The sequence below is a fragment of the Ursus arctos genome, unplaced genomic scaffold (genome assembly GCF_023065955.2).
Source record: "Ursus arctos isolate Adak ecotype North America unplaced genomic scaffold, UrsArc2.0 scaffold_10, whole genome shotgun sequence".
Lineage (NCBI taxonomy): Eukaryota > Metazoa > Chordata > Mammalia > Carnivora > Ursidae > Ursus > Ursus arctos.
The window spans coordinates 72,057,855-72,081,969 of record NW_026622764.1 but is presented as its reverse complement, the minus strand read 5'-3'; the positions used below and the strand labels follow the sequence as shown (position 1 = coordinate 72,081,969).

The window sequence follows — 24,115 nt, the reverse complement described above, 5'->3', positions numbered from 1 at the left end:
GTAATTACCCCCTTCATGTGGAGCACTATTTCTACACAATTTCTTGCTTCTCTGGCCAGGCATTATTCAAATAGAGAGATGCAGGAAGATTAGAATTGCCTTAGAAGTTCTTGTCTAGAAGTAATATTCATGAAAAAGCCTCAAACTCAGCTCATTAACTACGATCCTTAACACAGGGTCTTCACATGCCTCATTTATCTCTTTTCTGGATCCATCCTTACAACACAGATCCTGCTTTATAACTTTCAGGAGCAGTCCTCTCATCACTTGCGAGACAGAAAGGATGTATCTACATATGCAAATTAGAGTAATCATAAAGACATGCTATCGCAAAGTCACAAAATTAGAAAAATATCTTTAGGAAGGAGTAAATCAGACTGAAAACCTCCCAGAACAGTTCTGCTTTTCCAGAACGGAATTGAGTGGGAAAAGCACAAGCTTTGGAGGCAAATGGTCCTGTGATTGACTCTAAACTCTGCCACTTACTACATTAAGTGGCAGTAATACTTCAAGGAGATCTTGGGAGGCTTAAATTATAAATTCATTTTAAATACTGGAAGGAAAATAACCACAGAATGAATAAAGGATAGTCAAGTACAGGTCAATGCCAGTTGAAACGATACAAATCTGAGATACAAGAGGGAAAGCAGCTGGGAGACTGACAGTTTTGAAATAGAAGTTTGCAAGACAGCCACACTATAAAAAACTAGCTCTAAGGACATGACATGGAACATAATATTCAAATGAAGAGTTTCAAACTATTTGTTCCTTTCTATATTGGAACCATAAGGGGTACAATCATTGCTAAATAGAGGCTATAAATAAAAAGGCTTTGTATTTGTCATCAGCCTGGTTTACTGGGAAATGAATGAAAATATTAAAGAATACATTTCTTTGTTCCCAACTAGGATACCAATTTACAAAATATATTAAGCTTTCCTGCTGCTTTCAGGGAATTTTCCATATAATATAGGATCTGGTTCTATTTCAAATGCCTATTTGGGATCTCTTTACATGCTGGTCCTACCATGTCTTGCAAAGGACTAAGTCAAAGAATTGATGTGCCTTTACTTTTGCTTCTTTATCCCTACTTTTTTTCATTTCCCCCTTTGTTCTCCTCTTGATTTTCCTAACTGATCAAACCAGGGGAGGTAGAATATCTATATTCAAGATAAATGTCTAAATTGGCATAGCTTGTAACACCTCTCCCTCTTCTATCTGGGTGATTTTCCATCTGTGAATATATCACTCTCCCACTTTTTCACACTGAACAAGAAACCAGATAATGTCTCTTTTCCTAATATTTTTACTCCCTTCTCTTTCTTTCCAGTTTCACTGCCAACACCCCAGGTTAGAGAACAACCAAGGATGATGAGAACTGACAATAAACATGATCACAATGATTCCTTTATTGGTTTTTTTTTTTTTGCTCCCCCTCCCCCATTCCACTGTGTTCTAAACACTACACCATACCAGTTTTCCTGAAACATGAAAGATGATCTTACCATTCCCCACTAAAATTCATCAAGAGACATCTAAAGTCTGTAAGGTGAAGTAAAATTCCTTAGTCTGGTATTTAAAGCCTTCAAACATCCCAGTCCCATGTCCCATAACTGAACTATATAAACCATTTACTCCAGACAGTCAGGGCTCTTACTAAAACCTTTCACTCCAGGTGTTAAATGCACTCCCTAAAAATTCCTGTGTATGCATCTTACATGAGAAATTGAATACAGTTACTAATCAGAAAGTAAAACTAAATCTTGAGATACATGTAAATCTCACAGAATCTGGTCTTGAGGTATTTGTTCTTGTGGTTTTGCCCAAGCAGCATTACCACAGGAAAACTGTGTCATATATTCATAAACAAACCTGGAAGTCATGTAATTCAGTAATTCATTTTATCAACTAATTTTCAGCTTCTAAGAGCAAATATCCTCTTGCCTATGAAGACAGGGACTTTGTCCTCAGCTAAATCCTCAACACCTGTAACGCTGCCTACACCTTATAGGTGCAATTTTTTTTGTTGTTTGAGTAAATAAACCACAGGGGACCAAGAGAAAAGAATAGTTCACATACAGCTTTAGTTTTAATATTTATTGGTAGAAATAGATCTTCAATGCATACTTTGTGTTTATATAAATTCTACATTCTCTGTTTTGTTTTGTATTATTTGGAGTTTTTTGGCCTCCAAGTGAACTTAACATATTATCTATGCATTTGATTCTTCATAGACTTTTTTTTTTTTAGATTTTAAAGTAAATTTAAGAAACCATGCATATTGTATACCTTACTTAATATAATCCAAAGAATTGTCTGCACGTTCAAAAAAGTCACAAAAAGGCTGAACTCAAGTTAAATAATCTACATGTACTAAAATGTCCATGTTCCATTTCTGAGTAAAGAAATACTTGTTCAGTATTACATATTGCTTGCTGTCTAGTAAGTAAGATTGTCAGAGACGCTTCAGTAAATTATCTCTATTTTTAAATATCTTAATCTACTTCTTCCCAGAGATGATCCTGTAAATGTTAAACATTGTGCCATATGCAGTAATAGCCCAAAAGCTTAAATAAGAACCAAACTGTAGTTTTTAGACTGAATATTTTAACCTTAAAATTATATATCTATATATACATATATGGTATGCTGCATATTAAACATTTCAAGTAACTTAAATATATTTAGCAAACATTCAGCCAAACACACTTTCGTGTGAAGATAACTGTCCTTAGAACAAAAGCGAATGAAAGGCTTATTTAGACACCAATGTCTGCACATGGTACTAAGCCTATGGAACATGAAAGTCCAAGTAACATCTGCTGTGCTATTAAGAAAAGGAAGATTGACTTTTAACCTACTGAATTGTGCAGATACAAAAGTGCTTAGCATGACAAAATTACCAAAATAAAAACATTTTAAAGATTATTTGGTTCTAGCAATATTAACTATTCTGTACTTGTGGATAATTTAACATTTGCCATTTTAAGTTTTATATAAATTTTCTTTTTAACAAGTTAAAAAAGCACACAAAAAATAGTTCAAACTATAATAATCTGTTCTTTTTCATCCTGGTTAGCTCATCACAAATGATTCAACAAAGGAGCGCTAAAATGTACTATTTGAATAGACCCAACACTTCACCCATTGTTCGCTATGCTGGACCCTAAAACAGGCTGCCGACAGATGGGACAAGTGCAATTCTCTGAGAGCCATCGGTCAATACAATGAATGTGAAATTCGTGCATGCAAGGTAATTGCCTGAGCTTGTTTCCAGTTACATAGTCACTGATACAAACACTACAGATTTTACCTAGTTCACTATCGATATTGTTATGCTCATAGTTCCGGGTGGAAAGATTGTCAATCTGCTCTTTGGTTAAACCACGTATGTGATCATCATCATCACCTTCATTTAGTAAAAAGAAGTGAGCAAGGCGAAGGATAGGTAGCGTTCCGGTTTCGACTAAGTTATTTGAATTTCGCAACTGCCTGCTACCTCTATTATCACTGCTTCGGGCAGGAGGCTGGGTGGGCTCGTTTTCACCATGCATTGCAGTGCGGTCTTCTTGGGCCCGCCTGTTTTGAGAGGTACCTTCACTGCGCTGGCTGATGTCATTAACTGCACCTACATTACTCAGATCTGAGTGCCTCTCTGGTAAATGCTGACCATGTCTCTGCATCTCTGACTCTGATTCAGCTTCCATTAAAGAACTCAATTCTCCAAATCCAGTCATGATCTGCCTTAAAATGGACCGAAGAGCCACTGATGACGGTTCAACAAGCTCATTCTCAGAAATCCTACGAAGAGGAACTGTGATAGTACTAACATAGGTTTGAATACCTGACCGCTCTAAACGAGAGATAGTTCGGCGAAAGCCGCCACTGTTGCTTTCAATAGTGACTGTATTTTCTGCCAGCCCTACCCTAGATCGAGTCCTACTTGCAATACTATCCCGGTCTCTGTTTTCTCCAGGACGAATCCTTCTCACTTGGAGGTCCAGCGTGATTGTTGGATGTCGTCGTGCAGCAGCTGAGGATCTGCTGGATTCCTCCCCTTCTTCTACTGTTATTCTTGACACGAGTCTTGAGTTAGAGAATGGAGCATAGGCAGTACCTCTACGTCCCCTATCTTGCTCTAAAAAGACACGCGTTATACCTCTCCTCCTAACAGACCTTCTAATGTTTTGCTGTAAAGGTCTACTTTCCCTCTGTGAATTACGATAGGCAGTGCCACTTTGTCTCTGAATTGGTGAACGGCTTCGACTACTGAAAGTAGACCGTAATCTTATTGGCTCTAATCTTTGGTTTGTATTCCTCACTGTAACATTTGTTCTAGCCCCATTTTCCCAAACATGTGCTGCTCCAAACCGCTGCCCCTCCCTCTGCCTGAGTTCACTACCCCCCGACTGGTTTGTGTGACCACTGAAATTAGCACGTGGAGCACTAGTTCTAGGAATGCCAACTGCTCCCCCAATTCCATTTCTTAATCTTCCCAACGTTGAGAAAGATCCTTCTACTGAATTCTGCCCCCTTGAACCAAGCCTAGTCCTTGGGATGTTGGAACTACTACCACTGAAATTCACTGAGGTCTGGCTTCTTGTTCGCCTAGCCACAGGACTAGCTGATCTTTGTTGCCTACTTGTAATATGATCTCTGCTAACGTCTGAAAGTGGAATGCCTGTATGATCTTCACCATGAATTTCAATTCCTCTATTCTCATGATTTATATGTATTTCCAGACTAAACCGAAACTCTCCACTGTTTGGATTTGTTCGACTCACAGCTCTCCAAGTTTGGTTCCCATTTTGTCCACTTCGAGTTGCATTTCCTGTGCGTCGAAAGGTGTTCAACCATTCTAGCAGGGAATCTTCATTTGAATTTTCTCTAGGGACTTCTGAGTCTGGAAAGCAAACCAAAGCAACTTAAGATCAATTTCTAAAATCTATGCTTTGACTTTTATTGAAAGCTTACAAGATAAGGTTTTTATTAAATTGAGTTAAATTTAAGAGCATCTGTGCATTTTAATGAATGAAAAATGGCAAAACACTGAACTTCCTCAAAGAAAGGTGTACACTATAAGCATATTACAATACATTCTTATGTATTATAAAAGTATAAACACTGTTTATGCAAAGCCCTGAAAAAAATCCTCACTCTTCCTTTCTATATGCCTGTTACTGGCAAAATATTAAGGCAAATGAGAAATAGATCCAATACTAAAATTATACATTTAAATTGCTTTATTCATATGGTAAAATCAATAAAATATAGCAGCAAAACTTATATATAATTCATCTTGAATTTGTAGAATACTTCTGGTAAAGGTAACTCAGCATTTTTGCAATTACATATTTTTGTAACCTGGGAATTTTATCCTATTTCTCAGGAACTGCCAAAAATGTGTACCTCAAGAAATATGGCCTTCTGAATACAATATTAGAACTACGTTATGTCTTTATGTGAAGCTGGGAAACTTAAGGCATGTTACTTAATGACTGTATCCTTATCTGTAAACTGGAGATAATAAAAGTATAAATGTCATAGGGTTATCATGAGAATAAAATAAGATACTGCATATAAAATGGTAAGTACAATACCGGCACATAGGAAGCATTCAGTAATTGTTAGCCATTACGCATAACATATTTTCTGTTCATTTAGAATGTAAGCTCCATGAAGATGAAGGGTTTTGTCTCACTTTAATTACTGTTAAAGCCCCAACATCTACAACAGTATCGGGTACAAATCAGACTCCCCAAACTGTTGAATGAATCAATTTAGAAATAAATGTGCCCGTGATGAACTTTTTTGACTACAATTCTGCTACCATGGAAAACTTGTTTTCCATTTTTAACCAGTGGGTTATAGAAAGACCAAAACTCAATGAAAAGCATTCTAATGCACGTGAACTATATAGACTTTAACCTTAACATTATTCTACACAAAAACGACTGTTAAATGAGATTACTTTGATTTCATTTATTACTGCAATCTCTTATAAAAACTTTTTTTATATGTTAAAGCTATTAATCAGTTTCTGGTGTCAATACAATAAACAGCAACTTTAGCCATATCTAAAGATACAAGCTATTTTACATGTGGTAAGTACATTTTCCATTAAAACATAGTAAAAGGATAAGTATTACCAGCTGTAACAATATAGTATAACTCTCATATCTACATATACGAAGAAAAAGGGTTAATATCCAATTCCCATTTTAATTTGGAAAGAGACAGGAGTAAAAGGTAGGTAAAAAGCATTCTAAAGGCTACTTCCTTAATTACTACAATATAGCGATGATGTGTATATGTAAAAGAGTTCACTAATTATCTAACAAAACCTGCCCTTCTCCCATTGTAAATGCATTGTAAGGGTCACAAGAACAGCCTGGCAGTTGGGTGTGGCCATGTGACTAAGCTCTCCTTAATGGAATGGGAGTGGAAGCGATATACCTCATTTCGGGCTGGAGCCTGAACCTCCTTCGGGAAGCTAGACCTGCCAGGTAGAACCCAGATGTGGTTGACTTAGCCTGACTGTGCAAACAATACTCTGGAGCAGCAGTGTCCCTGAAACTTTCTGCAGTAGTGGAGATGTTCTAACATCTGTGCTAATAAAGAAGTCACTAACCACATGGAATGACTACTGAGCACTTGAATGTGGCTAAGATGAGTGAGGAAGTGAATTTTAAATGTTATTTAATTTAGGTTTAAATGGTCACATGTGGCCAGTAGCTCCCGCACTGGATGGCACAGTTGCAGAACTACTCTGCTGGCTGGCTGGGTTCTAGGAGGATTATGGAGTAAAGTTTGCCAACCTACCCTGGACTGTTAACATGAAAGAAAAATAAATTTCTATCTTATTAAACCATTGCATTTTTGAGTTTTTAATAGTCTTTGCCCTAACTAATACAATAATCTTAATATCTGAAACTACAAAAAAAAAAAAAAAAAAAAGTGAAACTACCAATAATAAATACCTCTGGGGAAGGAAATGGAACTGGTAAGAGCTATAGTAAGTCGGCTTTACTTTTAATTCTGTATACTTCTGTTTAGTTTGAATTTTCTTTTTTTACACTTTATTTTTCTTAAGAACTTCCTATACTATGACTTCGTGTTTGTTCAATAAAATGACATAACAAACAAAAACAGTAAAAACAATAAAGCAGGTTTCTTCACTCAGACTTTCTGTATCACTCTGTACACATTTTACAAGCTAAGCTTAGTTCCATTAATTTAAAAAAAGTTGTGTGTACATTCTGAGATTAAAAAGAACTATGCTGGGGGCGCCTGGGTGGCTCAGTTGTTAAGCGTCTGCCTTTGGCTCAGGGCGTGATCCCAGAGTCCCGGGATCAAGTCCCAGATCAGGCTCCTCCACTGGAAGTCTGTTTCTTCCTTTCCCACTCCCCCTGCTTCTGTTCCCTCTCTTGCTGGCTGTCTCTCTCTCTCTGTCAAACAAATAAATAAAGTCTAAATAAATAAATAAATAAATAAATAAAATAAAAAGAACTATGCTGGTAATTAGCTTAATTGTATACTATAAGCTCCCTGAAGGCAATCTGTGTGTAGGATGTCTTTGTATTCAACCCGTCCTATATTGCCTAACTATGCTGCTTTGCATATAATGGGTAAATGCTATCTGAATATCACATTAAAACTGGAAAACATTAAAAACATATTATACAAGATCCAGTAAGTTCATATTCACAACTACTCCAATCAAACCTGCTCCTAATGGTAAGGAGTCCACAGTACCTCTGGTATTTGTCCCATTTCTCAGGTCAGGCTGAGATGCTAGTTGTTCCTTGACTCCATCTAACCGCTGTTGCAGTTCTTCTGACGTTATTTCTCCTAAAACAATAAAAAAATTGTTCACTGAAAGTAAATATTGTAAACTATTGCTTTATGAGAACTCATGAAGGGTAAAACTAGTCTTCAGCAATCTGTAGAAGACATTCTATTCTTTTCATGTTCTGTTAAATTGAAGACAGTTAAAAATATTAATTGATACAAGCATATATCATTTTGGTTGTGTTTCATTTATGTTTTATTAAAATAAAAAATAAGATTTAATTTGAGTAATTAAAAAGGTCCTCTCAGTTGATACACTTAAGAATCTATAAGCGCTAATTCGTAGATTTTTGTCAGAGATAAAAAGAAATTTAAAAGGTTGTATTTCTAGAGAGAACTTTGAATCTTTGTTTGAATTTTACCTCAAGAGTTCACTATATGGGTTATCAATATACAATGTGCAAATATGCAATATACAAATATACATTGTACAAACATGCAAGTTTTAATTAGTTCATTTGTGAAATGAATTTGTAAAAAATTCATGAAGCACACTGGACATTTGGAGTATTATTAATTCAGCTAAATAAATAAATTATAATACCTCAAATGAGTTAGAATTGGATTCTAAATAATATTTTATTTGTACAAATATTACTTAAAAGAGAAATAGGACAATATATGTAAATATTTGACACTATTATGTACATTAAGCTATTTGTTAGCTTGGCATTTGTATAATAGTGCTCCATGTCCAAGATTCATACTTACTTACCAAATACAGAAGTAAGCCAGTGATTTTCTATTTTGTTATATTAAAAGGTTCTTAAATTTAAAAAATTGTGCATTATGTTTTAGGAGAGGGAAGAAGGGGAAAAAACCCTTATTTTGAAACTCCTCTTATAATGATAAAAAAGGTGTCTCCTCTTTCACCCATCTCTTACCGGGGGTGCCTAAAAGATTGTGGTCTCTCATTAACCTATACTCTTCATCATTGAGTTCATTAATAAACTGATAATAGGCTTCTTCTCTGTGGAGACGTTCTTGCTGCCATCTTCTCTCACTTTCACGATGATTATGGTCCTGAGAGGAGGCTTCTTCACTACCATCATGCGATCTAGATCTAGAGGGATTCATACTGAGATTCCTGGCTTTCTGTTCAAACAATATATATTAGATTCAAGCTGTTAGTCACGGACTACACATGGCTTCATGTTTTTAACTTGTCTCTTTATTTTCATTTCTAAATTTCGTCCTCTACTCATATGCTTCATATGTCACATTTGCAGAGAAGAACTCACATATAAAATGAAAAAGAGCTTCTAGGAGACAGAATACAACTGGACCTACTGCTTTGCTCAAAGCCGTTGTTTAAGTCAGACTGGATCTGGTTTCATCACTCATTTCTAATTCCTGAATACCAAAGTGATTATCTCACTCTTTTTTTTTTTTTTTAACCTCTTTCACTCTCTGGTAAAGTTGATCTAAAAGCCGTCCCTGAGGCTTCAATTTAGCATACAAATTTTAGCATACAAATTTTAAGCTGAATTATGCACTTTAAGCATAATTTTAAATTATGTTCTTTACTTAATAAGCAAAGAGCTACTGGAAGGCTATGATTTACATTTATTTCCAGCAAAGGTATTCTTCCCAAAATAAAACTCATATTTGTAATATTACCCTCCACTGCACTTTGTCGAGGTAAACATAATTTAGCCTACTATATCTACTGAACAGACTTGGAGTTGGTCTCTTCTTAAACCTAACAGGAAACAGTACTCAATGCATGGCTCTGAGGACTGTGAATGTAGAGCAGAGCACTCTGCGTCTCCCCATAGCAAACCTCATTCCTAGGCCTGGAATGGTTAGTCCCAGAGATTTCTGAGTGCCAGTGAAACTTCCTGACCTTGTCTAGGCAAACCTTATTTTTGGATTATACTTAAACATCATCCCTTAGAGGCTTATTTTTAAACTATAAAGAAATCAATGGAGAAAATTTTTTGTTTCATATTTTAGAATTTCTGAAACACAAGTATTTAGTGAGTCAACAGTTCTCACCTGGGAATGCACATCAAACTTACTTGAGGAAATTTTTTGTTTTTTAATTTAAACTCAATTAATTAACATATAACGTATTATTAGTTTCAGAGGTAGAGTTCAGTGATTCATCAGTGTTATATAATACCCAGTGCTCATCACCACACGTGCCCTCCTTAATTCCCATCACCCAGTTACCCCATCTCCCCCACTGACCTCCCCTCTAGCAACCGTCAGTTTGTTCCTATGATCAAGAGCCTCTTATGGTTTGTCTCCCTCTCTGATTTGTCCTGTTTTATTTTTTCCTCTCTTCCCCTATGATCCTGTTTTGTTTCTTAAATTCCATGTATGAGTAAGATCATATAATTGTCTTTCTCTGATTGACTTATTTTGCTTAGCATAATACCCTCTAGTTCCACTTGAGGAAATTTTTTAAAATACAGATGCCCAGATCTCATCTCTAATCCCAAATCAGAATTTTCCAAGGTAGGGCCCAGGTCTATCTTTAAGAGGTAATTCAGGTGTTCTGTGGATGAAATAAACTATTTGTTTATTTCTGGATGTTAATAAAGGGTCTGTGTAATATAGCACATGACTTAATGGAGGCTGGAGGATCAAATAGCTAGGTGACCAGTGAAACAATTGTTGCAACTCTGACTCAGTGTTTAAGCAAACTACTTTAAATACAAATTAGTCTACAAGTCTAAACTATGTATGAGTAAGCAACTATCCAATTTCACTTACATTCTAACATTAGGTTACACATTCAAGGATTTTATTACAGTGATTATTACACAGTTTTTTAAAGGAAAGATCTAGTAGCACTACCCAAACACAAATTAACATTATTAAAAACTCAAGGTTTCTTTCCATTTTCAGAATAAACAGGACTAGACCATCATTAGCAAAGAGCACATTTGGTAGGTACAGCAGTAATATGATTTTTGTATTAAACTATCAAAAAATATGAAAGCTATTATAAAATCAAGCTACCCTATTATTCAAAACTTTAAGAGCTTCTTCTCAAAGGTAATTCTTATACAATTAACCCCAATTAAACAAAGTGAGTACCTTAGTTTCCTTTCAACATGCTTTTAATATACGCAATGGTATCCATCCTTCAATTGTTTGTGCTTTTTTTGAGAGCTGCTCATCTGAAGCAATAAGAGAGAATGGAATTATTCAATAAATTGTCTCTTTGAAGGACAAGAATGGCTAGCAAAGTCAAAGCTCTGCTGCAAAGTCAAAGCAAAATCTTCAGTGGATTCTGTTGGACACTCACCTAGAAAATTAGATCCCCAAACAATTAGGTCATTAAAACCTCCCGCAAGGCCCTTTCTCCCACAACAGAAACTAGGCCTTCCCTCCTACACTGTCACAGCTCCTGGGATTACAACTCCCCTCTCAAAGGCCTTCCTTCCTACCCTGCTCCCATTCAGATGTTACCAGGGTTAGGTGTCTCCAGTTTACTTCTGAACCTTCACTTTCTTGCCACCCCGCCCTCCGTCCTGCTACTGGTTCCTTTCCTGGCCGTTGCGACCAAAGCTCGCGCCGGGGTACGGTTCGCACTACAATAAACAAACTGGGCTCAAGGGCCCAACCAACCTCTTCCCAACCGAGCCTCAAGTAACGCTTCCCTTAGCGACCTGGATTCCCACAGGGAGGCAGGTGACAGACGGCGCGTCTGAGCCAATCACCAGTTAGGGGGGCGCATTAAGAGAGCAGTTAACCAATCGGAAAAGCGATGGGGGCCAAGAAGGGCTGGCTTTCCTCAGCGTCTCCCGGAAGTAGTGGCCGGGCCCGGAGTCTTTTTCCCCAGCTCACCCCGTCTGGAGCGGGGCCGTCCTCCTACAGCCCGAAGGAGAGTCTGCGGTGGGTGGCGCTCCTCTGGGGGTCCTGGGAGGCTGTGACCCACGACGAGAGGGGTTAGCCTCCGGGGCCGTTGCGCCCTCTAATCGTTTCCTGAAGGGAGAAGCCGGAAGCCCGTGCTGCAGTTTAAGGTCGTCCAGTTGGCGGGGCGGCTCCAGAGGAGGGACGAAGGCCCCAACCCTTCTTTCCCCCACTGTCAGGTCCCTTCTCGGATGTGCGGAGACGCAGCACCGCCCGCTGGGCGCTCGCCGGTGCGACTGAAAATTGCGTCCGGCGGGATCCAGGATGCTGGCGTTCCGCGTTCCGTCGCGTCAGTGCTCGCGGCCAGAGCTGGTAGTCCCAGGGCCTCCTCCTGGCGTGCCCAGTACCGGGCCGCTCAGGCATCCTGCAGCTGCATAGCTTCAGGGACACAGCCTGCTTTCCACCCGTGGGAAGTAGTAGCACCTACTCCGGGCTTTGTTGTGGCCTGTTTGACGAGCCTGGCTACGGAGTGCAACCTGTTCCTATCTCTTTACTGCCCGGGTACCACGTAACTAAGGAGCCAGGCTCTTCCCTTTATTGCTACAGGCACCTGGAAACTACAAATCCCAATCATTCTAAAGTGCTTTTATTTGTGTTTCTTCACTTTCCTGCTAGGAATGCACTTGGAAACTCCCCGCTTTCTTGTCTCTAGTTTTATTGCTGAGATGTGACACTTAAGCAAACTCATTTCACCATTAATTAAGCCCTTGCGTAGGACCCTGCCCAACCTGGTGTAGGCTCCTTTCCTAACAGCCCTACCATCCAGAAGGCTTAATCATTGCACAGTGCTCACGCGGCTATTATTCGTCATTCGTTCGTTCCCTTGTTCGTTCGTTCCCCGTTGGTTCGTTCGTTCATTCATTCATTCAGTCATTCCTGCCTTAACTTTTGAGGAGCTAGCTAGTCTATCTCCACCATTACGCTGAGCGCCTGGGTAGAAGATGCAGTCTTAAGCACGGACAACCTTAGCTTTAGTAGGGCTAGTTGGACAAGTTAAAAAAATCATTGTTGCAGATACTAAAATGGAAATATGTAAGTAATGCAGTCTACAAGGTCCTTTGGGATATCTCTGCTGCATACCTCTATAGACTGATCTCTTCTTGAACTACTTGAAGTGTTCCTCAACAATCATATGGGAACTCCTAAGCAACCTCCAAGCCCACTTTTACCTAAATTCCTTTATCTTCCAAGACCCAGCTCATTCCTCATCTTCAAAGAACTTTTTTTGATACCTCAGAAGGGACACCCTCGCTCCACCCTCCAGCCCAATATTCACACATAAAACTAGGCAGATGTCTCTTTGGGGCTCCCATAGCTCACTCTGTATGACTCTACTTTAGCATATATTCATTTACTTGACAAATATGGGGTGCCATATGTATTAGGTGCTAGTGATAACATCAGAGGATAAGACAAACAAGGTCCTTGCCCTCCTTTTCTTTTTTTTTTTTTTTAAGATTTTATTTATTTATTCAACAGAGATAGAGACAGTCAGCGAGAGAGGGAACACAAGCAGGGGGAGTGGGAGAGGAAGAAGCAGGCTCATAGCGGAGGAGCCTGATGTGGGACTCGATCCCATAACTCCGGGATCACGCCCTGAGCCGAAGGCAGACGCTTAACCGCTGTGCCACCCAGGCGCCCCTCTTGCCCTCCTTTTCAATGGAAAAAGACAGTCACTAAGCAAGTAACTCACAATGATTTTCTGTTAATTTATAGATCTCCTCCGCCTGAGAGTCTAAAATCCATAAATTTGAAGAAATGATTTTATTCATTTTTATAGTCCCAGAATTTAGCACAGCTCCTGGCACACTGTCCTCCGCTTACTGCATGGGTGAGCAGAGAAAAATGCAAACTTTCTGCAAACAGGATTAATGCATGTTAGTACAATGATCTCAGAAATTGTGAGTGTAAGTCAGAGAAAGCCACAGGTGAGATATCCAAAATCCAAGCAGAAATCCTTTGAAATGTCTACATGAGTTTTTTAAAGAGTGTACTAGTCCATCAAGTGCAAATACCTTTAAATGTTAAACTGAAAGACATGGATATATCCTAAGAGTCAAAAAATGTAAAATCTAATCAAGTGGTTTAGCTGGTGGGAAGCTGCAGAAGCTGCAGATTTTTGTGAGTAAATGGATAATGTACGTAACTTGAATCCAACACCTTGCTTCAGTTTTTATAGCCCAAGACAAAGTGACTATAAAGGGAGATGAGATGTGGTAATTGGGACAGAGACACACATCATTCTCGACATCTGTATTCCAGAGCTCATAACCTGCCAAAATCGCTGTTCAAATGAATCTGAGTTTACTGGAATGCATACATATTTTAACTCCAGGACTCTTTACAATTAAGAATAAAAAGGTGTAGGGATGCCTGGGTGGCTTAGTTGGTTAAGCCTCTGCCTTTACCTGAGGTCATGATCCCAGGGTCCTGGGTTAGAGTCCCATGGGGTTCCTTGCTCAGCAGGGAGGCTGCTTCTCCTTCTGACTGCTGCTCTCCCTGCTTGTGCTCTCTCTCTCTCTCTGACAAATAAATAAAATCTTAAAAAGAATAAAAAGGTGTTAAGAATTTAAACTATGACATTAAAAAGATCCTCTGTATATTTGGTGTTTTGTGTTCTTAAAATGTTTAAATGCTTTTGGCTTCTTACAATAGCAGCCTTAATTAAAATTTAAAATGCAAAAGTGAATAGTTGATTTAGACATCTAAATTTCAGTTGAAATTTTGCTGAGTTTCTAGACAGTGTGGGAACAGCTAAGAGATACTCAGGTTCATCATATGAATTTTTACGATCAATTTTAACCTTATTATTTAAGGATTCAGGAAGGCACTAAATCCAACACTTGAAGTACTTATGGAAGGAGCATCTCTTACAGAACCGACCAAAGAGAGCTACCACCTCTCAGGTTGCCCCTGGAAGTCCTGAGTCAAGAAGGTACAGCATCAGCTGCTGCAGTACAGTGATCTGGAAGCCAACATCCAAAACCTCTGCCACCACAGCCATCAGTTGTCTCTTAACACCATCAAAGCTGGTAACTGGTTGCTGAATCCTGCTGCAGAAAATCCTCTCCTCTCTATAACCTCGGGCACAGAGAAATAGCCCCAAGTGGATAGAAATACGGCCTCTGCTTTGGCTCCATTTTCCACATCTTGGTGAACACATTTTAACTGGCAGAATCTAATTTGTATTAGAACTGTCGTTGTAGAAAAGTCTGGGTGAGGTCACTTTTAGTGTTCCAGCCTTTGTACAAGATGGCAGACTAGAAGGAAAGAATGGAGGTTGAGCAAGGAAATCCAAAGTATACAAAACTAGTCTCATCAATTTCACCTATCCAGTTAGGCCAGAGATTGTGTCAGATTCTCTGGAAACAGAGCCCGAGACAAGGACTCTTGTTCAAGTGATTTATTAGGGAAGTGCTCTCTGGAGAAGGCAAGTGAAGGAAGCAGGACTGGCCAAGAAGACAAAGAAATAAGAATGAACCTCAGCTGATCCCACAAAATCATCAGCAAGTGTTATCCAAGAAGACCCTTTTGTGTGTGTGTGTGTGTGTGTGTGTGTGTGTGTGTGTGTGTCCCCGTGCCATTGGATGAGATTTGCAGGGGCAGAAGGACAATTCTCTAGGGAAGGTGGCAACCTGAATTGTTATCCAACATTCAGAGCAGCTGAAATACAGATGAAATAGCTTATAAAGTAGAGTTGGGCAGAGCACACAGAATTCACTCTAGTCCACCCTTTGTAATTCATAGATCACTTGCTTTTCACATTAAGTTACTCCATCCAAGCACAGTTTTTCCCAAATTCTTATTGGTCACAATTTCTGGGGAATTTTATAAGAGAAGGGTAATGGGACAAACTACAGTCCCTACTGCTGCAGTTGATCTCAAGGCCACAACTGATAGTCATTATCTCCCTCCTCCACCACCCTTTCGAGAATCCCCTCCACTTATCTATCACTTCTGTTAGTATAGGTGGCTTGACTGATGGATTAACCCATGCACTGCTCCCTAAGGGGTTTCATACCCTGGTTATCATGTTCTTATCAGGCTGCGGTTGCTGTACTTTTATCTTTTTATAGTTACAACCAGACATGGGAATACCCAGAAATGTCCCCAGTGGACCTCCCGAGTGCCTTAAGCACATTCCTCTCTGTCTCCATTATGTAGCAGTAGGCCCAATTCCTGATGATTTGTCAGTCTTCTGGCATTAGAAGTTCCAAGTGACCAGAGAGCAGCCATAGCTTTAAGTTTTGTGGAACTTTTGCAGGAGGAAGAATCCCAGGTCTGATCTCCAGGCTAGCAGGGCCTGAAGTTGCAGACAGGAAACCCAAAGTCTCCAAATGGATCACTGGGAGCGATGGCAAGCAGGCCACTCTTACTTTTACCCCTTGATCTCTGGACCCGTATATTTTACCTACTAGGGACACCGACCCGTATTACGGCCATTGCTTTAGGAAGTATACTGCATCCTGAAGGATAATGCTCCAACCTCACAAAGGCTCATTTCAAACCTGGAGCCTCAGCTGTGCCTTCACCAGCCACAGCTCCACTCCATCAGTCTGACAGCCCTCGCAGTGTGGTGTGTGGTGTTATGACCAGTGGAGCCTCTGGTCGAGTGCCCGCCACCACACCCTCTTGCTGTAAAGTGAGCCCCTGGGTCATAGGCAGCGTTATGTGAGATCCCACACCAGAGTATCAGACTTTGATCTGAGGCTGTATTATGTGAGATTCCATGTCAGAGTCCTTGGATAGTGGTGCTGGATGAAGTGCTGTGGGCAGAAAAAGCAGACCCATACTTGGACTACATGTCAAACCCAGTCAGGATGAAATATTACTCTACATCAGGAGGGCCTGATGTAATCAACTTGCCACCCAGCAGCTGTTTGGCCTCCTTAAAAGCTCAGCATTGGTCTCTGCTGCTGACAGGTCAGACGCTCAGTAGCAGCAGTAGTTATGCTGGCCTTGGAGAGAGAGTACAAGTTGTTGGGTCCATGCATCCCTCCATCTCCACCACCATGGCTGTTCCATCCATAAGCCTGCTGTGTGAGAACTTGGGTGGCCACTGACGTAGGTTGACGGACATCTGCTGGCCTACTCATCCTATCTGCATGGTTGGGTAGTGCCTCTTCTGCAGTGGACACTCTCTAGTGGGCATAATGTGCTGTAAAAATCTTCACATCCTGTGCCCTCCCATAGATCTAACCATCTGTCTCTTCTCCAACCTTCTGCAATCTTTCTTCTTCCAACTCCTGACCAATAAGCTGAGCTAACATTTGTCACTGTAGAGTTCACCCTTACCCTGGCCACTTCTGTTTCTGAACAAAGTTGGACTAAATGCACTGCCTGAAGTTCTGCCAACTGGGAAGATTTCCCCTCACCACTCTCTTTCAGAACCACCCCTGAGTAGGGCTAAATCACAGCAGATATTTTCAGCTTGTAGAAATACAAAGGTGACCCATCCATGAACCAAGCTTAGGTTTTCCTTCTGTGTCAGCTGGTCACAGGGACACCCCCTCTTCCAGCCCTGAGGGCACGGTTATGGATTGAGGGAGAAGCATTGGTACAACGGTGGTAGGTGACATGGGGGTCTCAGCCACCTGTTACGCAGCTCACTTGTGCTCTCGACTTGCTTGAGCCTAATCCCAGATGTATGAAATGGCTTTATAGCACATTGCTCCCACAACCATCCAGCCACCCTCTGACCCAGTAAGAACCCAGCTTAGGATCACTTGGTGTCCCATGGTCACTTGGTGTCCCATGTTAGGTGCTTAGTCTCTGCCAGGGCCCAGTAGCTTGACAGGAGTTGCTTTTCAAATGCTGAAGAGTTCTATGCTACAGATGGCATGGCCCAGGTCCAGAACCCCCGGGCTTGTGCTGTGACTCGCCTATTAGGGCTTGCCAGAAGCACCAAACAGCATTTTTCTCAACAACAGATATCTCTAGCATCATGGGATCTGATGGCTCAAACGGCCCCAGGGGGAGGGCTGCTTGTGCCACAGAATGTACCTACTATAGAACCCTTTATTGTCCTGGGCCTTACTAAAAGATAGCAACCTTTTAAGTCACTTCACAAATATATTCCCAAGTGCAATGAATATGCTGCCTCCCAAACCCAAAGAGACCTCTGAGCATTCTGCTGTTTTCCTAGCAGTAAGAATGCACACCCAATAACTTGCCCTATACTTTAGAGATGTTCAGGCATGCCCAGACCACCAGACCCCTAAAACCTTCACTAATGTGGCAAGCCCCTGACTCTTTGTCGGCTTTATCTCCCACCTTCTGTTGCAAATATATATTACCAAGGCATGCAGACTACTTCCGTTTCTTGCTTCTAAGTTCTAATTAACATGGTATCATCAACGGAGCAGATCAATGCAATGTTCTTCTGGATGTCCCAGTTGTCTGGGTCCCTTTGAACTTTATTATGACAGAAAGCAGGATAATTAACATTGCCCTGGGGCGAGGGTCTACTGTGTTCATGCCACGTGGGTGCCAACTGCCTCTGATCCTTCTTCCTGGTGAATACAGAAAAGAGCACATCTACAGATTAATAGTTGAATACGTGTACTAAGGTTGTATTAATAGACTCTAGTAAAGATATATTAAAAAAAAAACAGCAGCAGTGGGGCCAATACTTAGATAAGTTTGTGGTACTCCACTGTCCTGTGTCATGATCCATTAAGTTTTTGCAGAGGTCAGATTCACAAATTAAATAAGGCTATGACAAGGAGCAACATATCTTCATTTTTAAAGTCTTTGTGGATGGTACTAACCTCTGCCATCAACCCTGGCCTGCAGTACAGTTTTTTATTTACCATCTTGGTGGAAAAGGGGTGGTTTTAGGGACTACTCCTTGGAGTTTCCTCCCATAGTAGCTCAAGGAACCAATGTGAGAATTCTGACAACAGCTAAGCATTCTAATTCTGATGATACATTTGGGAACCAGGGAAATAACGGAGGCCATGGACTCAGTGGACCCGCTTTAGATGTACCATGGCCAGAACTCCAGTTATTAACCTGACTCTCTGTTGGTCCTTCCTTATAAGAATGCAACTTCCCTTTCAGCTGGTTTGTTCTCAGTCTAAGAAACGACTCCAGTTTGGAAATTGCATGAGATCATGACTTTCCATTGAGGTGCCTGACCTCAACCTTCTGCCAGCCCATTATTAATTAAGGGTCATATTCTATTTATATACTTTTAGCATTATTCTTCCTGACTGCCCATCTCTCTTGCTCCTTCAAGCACTCTGTGGAGTTCTCTTCATGGATCCTCAAATGTCAGGCCCCTTGCTGACATTCTGACTTGGCTACCCATTGTAGTCATTAAGTGGTTCTAATGTTTACGTGCTTCTGATGGCTAAGTGCTGTCACCTGGCCTCTGCTGTTCTGGAATTCTCTAATACCTTTTGCTACCAGGAAGCCCAGTTCTGTAACACCATCTCTTATTATCAGCCTCAGCCTACAGAGAACGGTCTCTCGATGATGCTGGTAGCCCTTTTACCTGTGAATTTCTTATTGCCTTAGTTTTCCCTGGAGCCTCTTGAGAAAAATAATCAGCTTGTGGGCTTTCTGATCTTCTATAGTAGATCCATTCTATCATGGTGTTACAGTCTATTCATGTTCCCCCAAAATTCATATGTTGAAATCAACCCCGCTCCTTGTGGGAGTATTAGGACATGGGGCCTTTGGAAGATGGTTAGGTCACGGGGTAGAGCCCTCATGAATGGGATTAGTGCCCGATAAGAAAAGGGTAGAGAGCTAGTTTTTCATCTTTCTGCTGTATGTAGATACAAGAAGTCAGCATTCTGCAACCCACAAGAGGATCCTCAGTAGAACCTGACTATGCTGGCACCCTGATCTCAGACTTCCAGCCTCCAGAACTGTAAGAAGTAAATATCTGTTGTTTATAAGCCACCCAGTCTATGGTATTTTGCTATAGCAGCCTGAGCTGACTGAGACACATGCCCACATCTCTGAGTCTTTTGATCTCTTCCTCTACAGCCTGTCATGGCAATTCTGGCATTTCTACTGCATTTAACGTTAAGCCACTGTTTCTTCCAAGTTTCTAAGAGCCATTCAACAGCATAACAGAAACAAGGTGCTTTCCAAGGAATTAAATCCTATATCATGGGGAAATGCCCCCGTACTGACAAATTCTCTTTTCTCCAGCTTTTTGGTCTACCTGCCTTGCTCCAGTACAATTTTGGTCCCCTCCTAGGTATTTTCTCCCTGTTGTTGCTGATGAAAAGTTGTTTAGGTCCAATTACTCTTTGGCTTATAACTCCTCTCTGCTTATAGCATGAAAACCACATCCCTAATTGAATCACGGTAAAATGTGACCCCAAGTTTTTGGTCTGATATCCAGAAGTGGGCGGTGGAAAATCCTTGCCCTCATCTGAGATTCCTGCACACCAAGGGAAGGAAGGTAGGAGATAGGACCTTCCTAGCAAGGGGCGAGGACCACTTCTGCAGGCCCATTAATTCAGGATGGTGGGGGTTCACATGCTGTGTCTACCCAGCAATGAGATCTGTATACCTCAGGGTCCCACTCCCTCCCTCTCAGAGCAGATCTGCCTTGACTGAGCATTGAGCCTTCCCTGCAGGTCTGCTGCTCCCGCAAGTTAGACCTGGACTTGTTGTCAGGAATGCCCTCTGACTCTCATGTTTCACTTTCCATTCATGATTAAATGACTTGAGCCTGCCATTTTCTTTCCTCAGTACATCAATGGTGCCCAGCAGTAGCCATCCAATTCCACAGCCCTTATAATAACTACTTCCTCCATACCTCTCAAATGCCAGACAACCAGCCAGGGCATTCTCTTCCACCTGCAATACACACCAACTCCCCACAGGGGACAACCTTAGCTGCTGCACTGTTTCATGTGCCAGGACTGTCAAAACTCCACTAAGGGCTTTGTGGATAGTCCCTTAGCAGATGATGAGGCTCCAAAAGGTCATCCTTGCTTCCTGGGATTCCTCCAGCTATCAACTATCTTAGGTTGGATTCCCTAGAAACAGAGCAGGAGCCAGTGACTTATTGATGGAGTATTCTTCCGGAAAAACCTTTCACTAGTGAGGGAAGAAAGATGGGAAAGTGAGAAAAGTTGAGCAAAGATGGGCTAATGTCTAGCCTAGCTTTGTTCTTTTATTGGGGAAAATCAATCCTACCTCTCTCTGCCAGGCTGACTCTTTTAGACCTCATAAGCTCTGACATCCCACTTCTGAAGAAGATTCACTGACTCTTAACCCAAGTAACTGGTGTCTTTCACTTATCACATAATTGTCTTCCTACTTGTTTGAGAAGAGAAAAGAGAAGCATTTTCCAAAACACCTATGGTACTCCTCTCTCTGAGGGTCTTAATATGCCTTAGGGTGAGGGGAGGGGTAGGTAAGGGTAGGTAAGGATAGATATAGGTATATAACATATACCTATACATATATAACATACATATATAACATATATATACACATGTATACATACATATATAACATACATATCTCATATCACACATACATACATTTAACTTTCCAGGTGGTTAGGGTATATTTATAGCTCTACCCTAAATCCCCTAACATCCACTAGCCCAGTGGTTCTCAATTCTGGTTAAAATAAGAATCCTCTAAAGAGCTATTAAAAATTTCGGTATGTGGGTCTGATTGCCAAAACATTCAGATTTAATTAGTCTAGGATTGGATCTGGGCATCAGTGATTTTTTTAAAAGCTCTTAGATTATTCTAATGTGCAATAAGGATTGAGAAGCACTGAACTAGACTATGATGTGCATGGGGCAGGCTTCTGGTCCTACTCATCTCGATATTTCCAGGGTCTACCTCAGTATCTGTGGAAGCCATACAATAATACTGAATAAATGAATGAATGATTGAAAAAAGTAGAGAGATAAGTGCAATTTCTTCCCTATTTATGATGCAAACTGACATTTAACAATATTAAATCACATTTATAAATAAAGTTGACCTAAGCAAACTTTCCATTCCTGTGGTCACAAATATCCCCAGAAGAGGTTAAAAGTTACCAAATCCTACTCAGACTTATGAAAAGACAGCTTCAGCAAAAGAGTGGAAGGTTGAAGCATATCTATTTTACTGGAAGAGGCAAGAGAACAGGGATGGACAAGTTCATAAGAAGGTCAATGTCAGTGGGAAAGGAAATAAACATTTATGAGTACCCACCAGGTTCCAGACACCATACCAGCTGTTTTCATAGCAGCCAGAAGGGCACAGCATACAATAGGAGCTCAGTAAATATTGTCAGAAGAATAATGGAGTGAGGATGGAGCAGAGGGTGGACGGGAGGGGCAATGACTCCTGTGTAAGAAATAGTCCACACATGCCCTGTTTAGAACTGTCTTTTTAAAATATAAAGGGAGCAACTGGGTGGCTCAGTCGGTTGAGCATTGGACTCTTGATTCTGGCGCAGGTCATGTTCTCAGGGCTGTGAGATCGAGCCCTGTGTCAGGTTCTGAGCTCAGCAGGGTTTCTGCTCAAAATTCTCTTGCTCCCTCTGCACCTCCCCTTCTCTCTAAAATAAATAAATCTTTAAAATATGAAGGACGTCATATCTGGAAAGAACCACAATGAATTGGGCTGGGAATGAGGAGAATAGGAGACAAGAACTTAAATCTGGAAGTTCTGGAAATTCATTTCAATAAGCATTGTTTATGATTCAGAATGCATATTCTTGAGAAAACATGCATGGTAATTCCCAGCCTAGTCCAAAAATACACATCTATTCTGTAGTGGATCTAAATTATTAATTGTCCAAATATGGGTTTTACTTTCTGTGATCAGATGTGCATACTATAAAGTATTGTAGGGAGAGAAGTGGGGAGAAGAAGGGGATATTCTGACAGTCACTTAGAAATTAAGTTTCTACTAGAGATGTACTGTAGGGTGACTAACATAATATAATAAAAAAAAAGAAATTAAGTTTCTTTTTTTTAAGATTTTATTTATTTATTTGAGAGAGAGTGAGCAAGAGAGACAGCATGAGTGGGGTGGAGGGGCAGGGGGACCGACTCCCCACTGAACAGGGAGGCTGATGCAGGGCTCGATCCCAGGACCCTGGGATCATGACCTGAGCCAAAGGCAGACACTTAACTGAGTCACCCAGATGTCTCAGAAATGAAGTTTCCAATCTAAAAACTGATTGCATTTGAAAATTTGTAAATTGTTTATTAGAACTCAGAACTCATTTCATTAAAAAAAAAAAAAGAGTATACCCAGTGGTTTAGTTTCTAACTAGCCCACAAAGCTTAACTGGTAAATTGGTTAAAATTAAATTTTTTAAAATCTGATTTGATTCCCTTATTGTCTTTGCCCTGTAAGTTTATTCATCTCTTTTCTTCAGTTCCTTCTTTTACATCTGCAACCTTGGGCCAATTACTTAATCTCTACACGACTCTATGTCCCAAACTGTAAAATGAGGATAACCGTAGGACCTACTTAATTCTGTGGATTAAGTGACTTCATGCCTTGCACATAGAAAATATTCAATAAATAATAGCTGCTATTTCTATTATCATATAATTGTCTGTCTATGGTGAGCTATCCCTCCTCCCCGCAGAAAGGCAAAAACTTAGACAAGGATTCAAGTAAAAATACTTTATTTAGGAAGTGTTCCCTGGAAAAAACCAGTAAGAGAATAGGGGAGTGGAACTGGGAACGAAAGGAGCTTAAGTAAGGGATGCTATGTCAACTTTGATCTAAATTCATAGAAGACACCGGAGATAATGTAGATCACCCCAGCATTGTCCCAGTCAGAGACTATGAGAGCGAGAGTATTTATACTTGTACCTAGAGTTATTAAGTTAAGGTGGGGGTGGCTTAATTCCCAGGTACTTCAGCTTTGCATGTGAAAAGTAAAGTGAGTTCCAGTAGCCTAGGGGTAGCCCCATGATGTAGTGCCAAGTCAGTGCTCTGAAAGGATAGGGTCATCTGCTTGACTTGGCATCTGCTACAACAACAACAACATCATCATCATCATCATCGTCATCATCATCAATACCTCCCATCAGACACACAATGGTATATAGCATTAAAGGCATTGTGTCACATTATGGGGATAAAAAACAGTCCCTGTCCCTCTACACATTAGAATTCTTCTGAAGACACAGGATAAATACACAAAGGTATAAGAAGTATGTGCTAAATGCCAAATAAGTATAAACAAGGTACTGGCTATGAGGATATTGGCTTTGGGTGACAAGGAAAGATGCTAGTAGTACCTGAGTTGGATCTCAAAGGTGGGTGGGGTGCAGACAAGTGAAAAAAAAAGTGGGGGGTGTTGATGAGGAAAGGAGTGGAATGATGAATGTTTTAGGGAGAATCAATAAACCTGTTCTAATGTGGTGGTTTTCAACACTCAATGACCATTAGAATC

At 40.5% G+C, this 24,115-nt stretch overlaps 1 protein-coding gene across 4 annotated transcripts; it reads right to left on the bottom strand.

The window, feature by feature from the left end:
• Positions 1-2,082: 2,082 nt before the first annotated feature.
• On the bottom strand, positions 2,083-11,951 carry RNF6 (ring finger protein 6). Of its 4 annotated transcripts, none has more exons than XM_026493022.4 (5): positions 11,653-11,951; positions 10,900-10,982; positions 8,736-8,946; positions 7,756-7,851; positions 2,083-4,903 (listed from the first exon to the last, which is right to left on the bottom strand). In XM_026493022.4, exons 3-5 carry the CDS (start codon positions 8,926-8,928, stop codon positions 3,141-3,143), a joined length of 2,052 nt encoding a protein of 683 aa, XP_026348807.2. In that variant the 5' UTR covers positions 8,929-8,946; positions 10,900-10,982; positions 11,653-11,951; the 3' UTR covers positions 2,083-3,140. The 4 variants fall into 4 exon arrangements, with proteins under 4 accessions (XP_026348807.2, XP_026348809.2, XP_026348810.2 ...); XM_026493024.4 differs by lacking the exon at positions 11,653-11,951 and adding an exon at positions 11,111-11,611; XM_026493025.4 differs by lacking the exon at positions 11,653-11,951 and adding an exon at positions 11,275-11,611.
• Between the last annotated feature and the right edge of the window lie 12,164 nt (positions 11,952-24,115).